General features: G+C 50.4%; 1 protein-coding gene across 7 annotated transcripts in view; it reads left to right on the forward strand.

Annotated features, from left to right (window-relative positions):
- The window catches only part of AZIN2 (antizyme inhibitor 2), a 50,043-nt gene extending 46,801 nt beyond the window's left edge, over positions 1-3,242 (forward strand). For 5 of the 7 annotated variants that reach the window (XM_013064260.2, XM_013064256.2, XM_045063418.1 and 2 more), the window contains one exon: positions 448-934. In XM_013064260.2, coding sequence (XP_012919714.1) covers positions 448-586 — 139 coding nt within the window. In that variant the 3' untranslated portion in view covers positions 587-934. Of the gene's footprint in view, positions 1-447 lie in introns of all 7 variants that reach the window. The other 2 variants (XR_006601588.1, NM_001293742.1) reach the window with 2 other exon arrangements.
- Positions 3,243-9,699: the final 6,457 nt, after the last annotated feature.

Consider the following 9,699-nt stretch of genomic DNA (forward strand, 5'->3'; position numbering starts at 1 on the left):
TAAGGAGTGTGGGATTTGGACTGAGAGTTGTGTTGAAGTTCTCCCACTTTCTAGGGATGTGACCTTATGCAGGTCACTTCTCTCCCGGCCTCAATTTCCTCATTGGTAAAATGGGGATGATAATGCTGCCCTTACGCAGTTTGGGGGAGGACACAACTAGATGCTCTAAGAAAGGTGCCTGGCACACAATGTGTGGCCTGTAGTAAGTACCCAGTAAATGTGGGTCCCATTTCCCTTGTGGAGGTGGGCCACAGGGGAGAAGAGAGCGCTGGGGGAAGAAGTCAGCAGACCCACCCCCATTCCTGCCTGAGGCTGGGCTCTCTGGGGCCAGGGGGGAGCCCTATATACAGAGGGGGCTGGCTCTTTTGATGCCGGGGTCTTCTCAGGAGCTCCTGGCCTGTGGGGCCCCATGCTGGCTGCCTCCAGTGCCCCCTCTCTCACCCACAGGGAAGCGCTTCGAGGGCAGCTGCTGCCTACAGAGCAGGATGAGGACACCGAGGGCATGTGCAAGCCTCTGTCCTGTGGCTGGGAGATCACAGACACCTTGTGCGTGGGCCCTGTCTTCACCCCGGCGAGCATCATGTGAGCGGACCCCGTTTCCCCCCCCAGAGAACTCCAGCGGGGCTGCAGAGATGCCTCTGGGAGACGTGAGGAAAGCAGCAAGCAGGGACACCCTCTGGCCAGGACTCTGGTGCTCGCTCTGCTTCCCCCCACGCTCCGCCTGTAGTGTTTCTGCCCTGTAAATAGGACCAGTCTTACACTCGCTGTAGTTCAAGTATGCAACATAAATCCTGTCCCTTCCAGCTGTGTCTGCCTCCTCTGCAGCGCACGGGGCCTGGTCAGCCAGGTGTGGGGTGTTCTGGGGGTCTCCCTTGGTCTCCTTCCCACCTTTGTAAATATGAAGCAAATAAATATTTAGGTTTTTTTTTTAATACTCCAGTGGAATCTAGCAGCTCAATTCACAAAGCAGCCTGGGCGAGACTTTCGCACCCAATACATATGACCCCATGCCCTCTGCTTCAGTCCTGACCCAGCAGTGGTGTGGGCATCTCCCATGGCACCCGGCTTCTCTGACTCACCTCTGTGCTCTGCAGCGGCTGCCATGCCTGGGGTCATGAGGAAGAGTGAGGTGTCAGGGCTTGAGGCGGGGGTCAGAGCTGCCGTCCTTCGGCCCTAGAGCTGTAGCTCCCTGCTGGTTGAGGGGCCTCTATGGAACCCAAGACCCAGCCTAAGGCCTGGCCCAATGTGGGGGGCAAAGAGCAAAGAGATGGGTGTCAGAGACGTTCTGAAGACACACCCTGCACCCTTACTGTTCTTGCAGGTATGTAAGGCAGTAAGAGTAATGCAGAGATGGGGAGGCTGGTATTGTTTATCCAGGGAATAACTACCAGAGCAGGGCTGGCCACAGAGCACTGCCACGTCCAGTGCTGAGGGGCCTGATACTGATGTCTCCTCAACTGGAAGTTCAGTGTCACTGCTGGGGTCCGAGGCAATGCACCTGCAGAGAGTGAGCTGCTTAGCAAAGGAGATCAGATGTTAGAGTTCCCCTAGCTGCTACAGGGGCCCTGAAAGATTTTTCTTCTGTAGTTAAGAAAAACTGAAATACAAAACTCACATGCCTTAAAACCCACCCTTTCCAAGTACAGAATTCATGGTTTTTAGTATACTGAATCTGTACAACCGTCACTACTGTCCAATCCCATGTTCATTACCTTGAAGAGGAAGCCTGTGCCCATTAGCATTCACGCCTCACTTCCCCCTTCCCCCAGGTCCTGGCAATCCCTACTCTATTGCCCACCGCTGTGGATTAGGCTGTTCTGGACAAATCATTATGAAGGTTTTTATACCCTCACTTGAGCTTCTGTCTGGGTAAGCCTGGTACATGGGTTTTTTTCCCCACACTGCCAAGCAGTTCTCCGACACCAGCTGGGTGTCCCTCAGTTCAACTGGATTCTGACACTATCTGCCCAGAGACAGCTTTAGATTCCACAGGTCAGGGGCTCAGTCCTACAAGACTGCCCCACTCTCCCCCTACTTCAGACCCTGATCTCCAAGCCCAGGTCGTGACCTCTGTTTGGACCAACGGGTTATAGATTGGAGGCTCCAATAACCCACTTCTTTGGGTTTAATGAATTTGCTAGAGTGACTCACGGAACTCAGGATAACCCCTTCCTTACTATGGTCCTGTTTTATGATGAAAGGATGTAACTCAGAAGAGCCAGAGAAAGAGCTGCACGGGGCAAGCCCTGATGATGGTGCAGAGCTCCAGTGCCCTCCCCAGGCGTCAGTCCCCCAGCATCCCCACGTGTTCACCAGCCTGGAGGCTCCCCAAACCCTGTCCTGTGCAGCTTTTATAGAGGCTTCATTACCTCGGCAGGACTGATTAGATCATTGGCATCGGCGACTGAACTTGATCTCCTGCCTCCTTCCCTCCTCAGAGTTGGAGGGTAGGATATAACAAAAGACACCTTTGTCACCTCGTCACTTAGGAAATTTTAGGATCTCCGTGCCAGGAATGGGGATGAAAACAAAGTACATGTCTGTTATTGAAAGTCACGATATCATACCTGGTGCACCAGTTCTAGCGTGCGTTTAGCTCTGAGGTCCCCTCACAAGGCAACATGTTCTGAGTGAACTGGGTGCATGTCAAAATCAGAGATGCCTTTTCTGGGCTGAGCCTAGTTTGTGGTACTTTGACAATAAGCAGGCTGAATGGTCAGGACCCCAAGAGACACAGGGACCAAGCAGCCAGGGTCCCTGTATTGCCCGCTGGTTCTCAACGCACCACCAGGTTTTGCATCTTACCATGCCAGGCTCTGGCCTCGTGCATGAGGCTGTTTTGAAGACTTCTCATGTTTTGATGCCTTTTTGATGCCAAGCAGATCGGGACCCGCTCATGCTTGTTTGGTGGAGAGGGAAGGAGGGCAGACACAGGTTCTGCCGGAACTGGCCATCTGCTTCCAAAGGCAGCAGATGTGCTGCTAACAGCGCTGGCTGCAGGGAGATCCAGGCATAACTCATTGCCTTGTCCACGACCAGTTCGCTGGGGAGAGGCTTCTGTGGCTTTTAAAGTGACAGCAGCTGGCACAGAGTTGGAACAGATTTCTCACTGGAGCCTTTCAAATGTTTCACGTTCCATTTGCAGCAAGAGTGTGAAATTTATACTTTTCTGAGAAACACAGAAGTTGCTGTAACTTGCTTGAGAATAATAAACAGTCATTTCAGTTGTTTTGGTTTGTCATTTCCATTTTTTTGTGAGGAGAAGGGTATTAAACAGGTGGAGGATGTTAAGGCCCTCAGGACTCTACAGGGGAATCTGACCCAGGGTCCCTGGAGCCCAGGCTGCACAGGCATTTGCCTCCCTAAGCAGCCACTGGCAGTGAACTTGAATGCCATGCTGGCTGCCCCAGAGGTCACTTTCCTGTCGGCCTCTACCAGACCCATCCTGCCCTGGGACCTCACCTAAGGGACAACCTCCTCTCAACACCTCCCCACAACCCATCTGTGCTTCCTGAGGCTGCTCCTGTGGACCCACCTGCTCACTCTGGGAGGTTCACGGACCTGCTCCGGCCACTTCCAGACCACGCTGCCACCCCTCTCACCCAGGGATTGGCCCCCTCCTGCCCCTCCACCGCCCACTCTGCTCAGAGATGGATCCAGTCGCCGCCAGGATTCCCATTTCATCGAGAGTAACATTTAAAGTCCTCATCCAACTTCTCCTCCCTCTCCTCCTCCCTTACTCACTCCTCCCCAGACACACTGGCCCCTCCATTCCTTGAACATGCCCTACATCACCCCCATGCTGGGCCTGCACTTGCGGTCCCCTCTCTCTGACATGACCTTCTCAGGCTATCAGTGGGGCTCACTCCAAGATCTACTCAAATGTTGTCTCCAGGCAAAGGCTTCTCTGATCACTCTTTAGAAAACAGCACTTTCCAGGCTCTCTCTCCTCTCGTAACTGGTTCTCTTCTTACCTATCCGCACTCACCACACTCTATTACATGTTCTTCTGTGCATCATTGGTCAGCCCCTCCAGAATGTGAGTTTGGCACCTGGAACTTTAGTTTTTTTCACTGCTAGGTCTTCATTACTCAGAACAGAGTAGGTGGTCCAAAAGCATCTATCAAATGGACAAGCGAATGAGTCTAGCATCTGACCTGTCTGAATCTGTTTCTTCCTTTGCAAAGTGGGGTTGCTAAATATATTCCCCTCAGAGGGCTATTGGCATAAAGTACTCAGCTCAGGGCCTGGAATATTATTAGATGCTAAGTAAATGATGATGAAAGGGAATTCCTTGAACATTTGCAGTGGCCATGGCCTGTAGTAGACGCTGGTGATGCAGAGCTGAGTCCTCAAGGATCTCACAGTGCAGTGGGGTCATAAAGGACCCTGAATGAGAATAAGGAGTCTGACCTTAGTTCTGTAGGCAGCAGGGAGCCCCACAGGCTTCTGGAATAGAAACACGACACTATCTTTAAGAAGATAATTCGAAGTATATTCCAAAAGAGGCAGAAGGAGAAGAGCTGGTGGGCTGGTGATAGCATGTACTTCCTTCCCCCCACCCCAGCATGGTTAACGCAGGCCCTGCCGGGGAGCATTATGGACCTCCCAGCAATTCAAGTTGTCATCTCTGTCTATGCCTGTTCTGGAGGGACACTGTGGCTCTCTGGGTGTCATCCCTCCCTTTGGAAGCCCACCTGCCCAGGCCAGCTCATGCAGTTGTAAAGGAACTACAGGGAAGGCAACAGGATGGGAGTTCCCACTCAACATTTTGCTCCAATGTAAATCCTCTTCCTGGCACTTCTGGGATGAGCAGCTAAGCCTGTGTAAATTCAACCAGCAATATTATCCAATACAGCCTCCTAGCAGTCAAAGGGATCTTACTGAAACCTGACCCTGATCTTGTCAGTCCTCTGATGAAAGCCCTTCAGTTGATTCCCACTGTAATGCCAATAAAAGTGAAATTGCCTGAGACCTCTGCCCATCTCTCCAATCTCACCTGATGCCATTCTGCTCTCACCACGCTCCAGCCTAGTACCCTCTTTTCAGTTCCTCACATTTACAGAGTTCTTTCCTGCCTCTAGGCCTCTGCCCTTGTTTTCTCTCTGCTTCTCCTGGCTCACTTCTCATTTTAAAGGTCACCTTAAATGTCACTTTCTCAGGAAGGCCTCTTCTAAATACCCTTAACAAGGCAGCCCCCATCTATGTTAGGTGGAGTCACATTTTATAGGAATTAGATCCTTGAAGGCATTGAGATAAGAAATGCATCAAGATTATCCCTGAAAGTCCTTAGAGCCCCACATAGCTCCATGATCTCTCACTGTCACCCCTTCAGGTCTTTGCTCAAATGTCACCTTCTCAGTGAAGCCTTCCTGACCATCACTCTAAAACAAACACTCCCACCACAGCATTTTGTAACCCCTTTGTTCCTTTACTCTTCTCCCTCTGCCAACCCCCGCCCCATAGCTCACCATCTGACATACTATATATTTTATTTAGAATTAAGCTCTTAGAGGCAGAGATTTGTTCACTGCCTGGCCTCAGTGCCTAGACTCTGCTCTATACATAGCTGTTCCGTAAGTTAACTGTTGAGTGAAGGAATCCTGCAGGTCTCAGCTTAGCTCTCTCCCTTTCAGCTAGGTAATGCTTCTTTAAGCATTCACAGTCTCCTTTATCTATCTACCCCTATTAAAAAACTGTTGAGGGGCATCTGGGTGGCTTAGGCGGTCTGCCTTTCATTCAGGTCATGATCCCAGGGTCCTGGGATGGAGTTAGCCCCATCCAGCTCCTTGCTCAGCGGGGAGCCTGTTTCTCTGTTTCTCTGACAAATAAAATGATTTTAAAAACCCCAACAAACAGAACTGCTGATCACAAGGTAATTTTTTCTGCATTTGTTAATCTCACAAAGATAGGGAGCTTCTCCTAACTGCCAGTGTCACCTGGAGCCTGGGTTTACGCTTGGTAGAGTAGGAGCTTAGTGTCTTTTGAATAAACTAGTCTTGGAGGGCGAGGGGAGAAGGTTGGGCATCTGGGCCCTTCAGCTCAGCTTCCCCGCAGCAGCCTGGAGCCCGCAGAGTGCCGACCACGGACGGGCACGGGCTGGGGGTCCTGCAGGCCACCTCAGCATCGCACGCAGCCGGAGTGAGGGCGACACACGGGTGAGCCTTAGCAGGGAACGCATACAGGGTGCCTCCGTAGCTACGTCTACTCTTCCACTCCGCTGGGTGACCCTGGCCGAGGCCGGTCGGATAGATGCGGATTCAGACAAACGACGGACTTTTTTTTTTTTTTAAAGGGAACGTTAAGTCCGGACAATATGTGGGCTATTCTTACAGAGTCGTTACTTGTGGTTTACCTGAAATTCAGCTCTTACTGGGCTTCCTGCATTGTATTTGCTAATGCTGGTAACCTGACCCTGCCTGTCTCTGGGTTTCGTTTTCCCCATCTGTGAAACGGGGCTATTTCTGCAAGACCGGCCTCGAGGGGCTCCCCAGGCGGAGCAACGGCCCCCCGGCCGCCCCGCGCCCGGCGCCGTCCCTCTGCGGAGTCGCGTGCGAGCGCGCTGGTCTCGGGAGAGCTTCTCGCCCGAATGTGCAAGTGAGTACGTGCAAGGAAGGCCCTTCCGCCGGGAGCCCGGTTTTCTCACTGAACAAGCGATGGGCGGAAACCATTCTCTCCGCCACGGCCTCATCAAACCGCAAACGCTCGGCTTCCAGCCGCGGCGGCCGCGGATTTCCGGTAGCGTGACGTCTCTTCCGTGCCAGAGAGCCTCCTCGGCTTCGAGCCCTGCGCTCTCGTGCTCTCTGCCGGTCCGGAGGACGAACTGGCTTTACCGAACGGAAGACAGAGCGGACTCCATTGGTTGGAAGACCGACGCCGCTACCAGTCTCCACCAATGGACAACCGAACTTTCGTCGTGGGCGGGGCTCCCACAGGAAAGGGGTCAGCCCGGGACGAAAGCGGCGTGGGAAGGCGGCGACCGGGTCTCCGCCGGGAGAGAAAGGGTCGAAGTGACACCGGAAGTAGGCTTGTTACCCACCCGCTACTTCCGCCTCTCTTACAAAGTGGGAGGATCCTAGAGGAAAGAACCGGATTGCTGTAGGGCACTGGGACGCTCGGCTGAGGTGTCCGCCCTGCCAATCCTTTTCATATCTGAGAGACACCTGATGAGTTCACGCAGAAAACCAGGGACTTTGAACGCATACTTGACCTGGAGGACCAGCTGTTTTTACGTTTTAAAATAATAAAGATTTCTGAGTTCTGACCGTGTGACTTGCCCTGCTCTTCCCCCCGCCCCCCACTCGCTCTATTTCATTTAATCCGCACAAGCCTGTGAAGTTATTTTGACGGATCCCCACCCCTCACTGCCTGTATTGGAATCATGATTCTGTTGTTCTTGCCGGTTTCCTGGGGCAAGTTCAGATTTTTTGCCACGGTTTCTGCGTCTGTGAAATGGAATAGTTGCACTTATCTTACACGGTTGTTAACGAACATTTAAAGCACTTAAAATATCATCTGACTTGCTAATATAGCAACTCCTTAGGTTACTTCAATTTACGATTTAGGAGACTAAGTCTTTGATAGGACAGAGCTTGGCCAGAACAGATAGTATTCCCTGAAGGCAGGCTGGGAAGCATCTCGGCCTGCCCTGGGGGAAACTCTCAATCCTATTCACCCAGCCCTGTGGAAGCTTGCGGGGACCACAATTGCTTTTACAGTAGCCTATGTATCTAGTAGGACCCTATTACCAAATTGCTGCTCTCTGGGCGTTTTAATAACGTCAATTAAGATGGTGAAGCTCAATAACTTGTTCTGTACATCTCCAATTAAGAGGGTGAATCTGCTAAATCCCATTAGTATGAAAATCAGCAGAAATGAACTTCTGGCAGGCCTGGGTGGCTAAATCGGTTAAGCCGCTGCCTTTGGCTCTGTTCATGACCTTGGGTTCCTGGGATTGAACCCCGCAGTGGGCTCCCTGCCAGCTGGGAGTCTGCTTTTCCCTCTCCCTCTGTCCCTCCCTTTCCTTGCTTGCTCTCTTAAATAAAATAAAATAAAATTAAAATAATAAATAAATAACATCTTTTTAAAAAATGATCTTCTGAACATGTTAAGTTTAAGATCATGTGAGATGTATGAATGGGGATAATAATGATTAGGTGTGGTAGGTGCTGTTAGTGGAAAGCACAGGATGCCCAGGGAGGTCTGATTAGGGATAGATGTAACTGCCTGCTAAGGTTAGGACAGAAGCAGTGGGCTGTGATGGATGAGTAGGAGCTGGCCAGATAGAAAAGTCAGGGGAGCATTCCAGACCAGGGAAATGGTGTGTACAAAGGAATAACGGTGTGATAATTTAGAGTCCTTTCTTGGGATCTGGAGTACTGGATGGAGGATGAGAATGCAATGGAGGTCAGGGCATATTATGAAGCTTATGTCCTTGAGGTACCAGCAAGTCCACAGAAGTTTCTGAGCAGGAGACAGAAACGGTCAGCTATGTGCTTCACATGGCTCCCTGGGAGGCAGTGAAGAGGATGTGGTAGACAGTCTCTAAGATGTCACCAATGATCCTGAACTCCAGTATTCACACCCTGGTGAGATTCCCTTCCCTAAAGTATGGGCTGTGTTTATTGATTCCATGACTGTGTTTATTGATTCTATTCTATTCTAACGAATAAAATGGGTTACAAGCGATGGATCATGATTTCTGAGATTAGATTACAAAAATTATGGCTTTTGTCTTGGGTACCCTCTCTTTTTCTCTCTTTCACTTGTTCTTAGGGAAGACATATATCATGGTATGAGCTGTCCTGCAGAGAGGTCTATGTATCAAAGAACCAATGTCTTTGTCCTATAGTTAGCAAGGAATTGAGGACTTCTAATAGTCATGTGAGTGATCTCATGTGAGGTGGATCTGCCCTCAGACAGGCCTTGGAATGATTTTGGCCACGGCCAACACCTGATGGCATTCATGTGACAGACCCTGAGCCAGAGGTACCCATCTAAGCCACTACCAGGTGTCCAACCCAAAGAAACTGTGGGATAATATGCTTGTGGTTTTAAGTTTTAATGAAATTTTAAAGTAATTTGTTATGCAGCAATAACTAACTAGATAATATAGCAAGATGAGGAGCAAGGAGAGAAAGCACGGAGATTAGAGGGCGACTATTGTTGTAGGCCAGGATGATGAGAATTGGAATCGGGACTGTGGCTGTGGGGTGGAAGAGCAGGGAACGAATTTGAGATATGTCTGGGAATAAATGCAGACATTTGGCAATGGAGTTGGATGTGGGAATGAAGGAGAAGGCAGAAGAGAGAACAGTGTCAGTGTTTGGTAATAACATGGGGGATGGTATTAGCTAGAGTTGCTTGCATGCTGGCCATGGGGGTGAGTTTAAAAAGTAGTTCCTTAAGATTTCTGGCAACAACAAGGTAGATCAACAAGCAGACTCTGGGATGGACAAAGAGAAAACAACTACTGTGATCTGGGGAAGAAATGTTGGAGTAAAATAGAGTCCAGGAAGCAAGAATCGGAGGGAACTCTCTTCCCTGAGTTAGATTTCGTTGTCAAATTGTATGGGGTGCTACTCTCATCTTCATCATTCATTCGGCAAATATTTAGTAAGTGCCTTCTCTGTGGTAGGCACTGTTCCAGGCACTAGGGACACAAAAATGAGCAGAAAAGTTCCTGCCTTCATGGCATTC

Source organism: Mustela putorius, unplaced genomic scaffold (genome assembly GCF_011764305.1).
Source record: "Mustela putorius furo isolate JIRA1106 unplaced genomic scaffold, ASM1176430v1.1 tig00003853_pilon_pilon_pilon, whole genome shotgun sequence".
Lineage (NCBI taxonomy): Eukaryota > Metazoa > Chordata > Mammalia > Carnivora > Mustelidae > Mustela > Mustela putorius.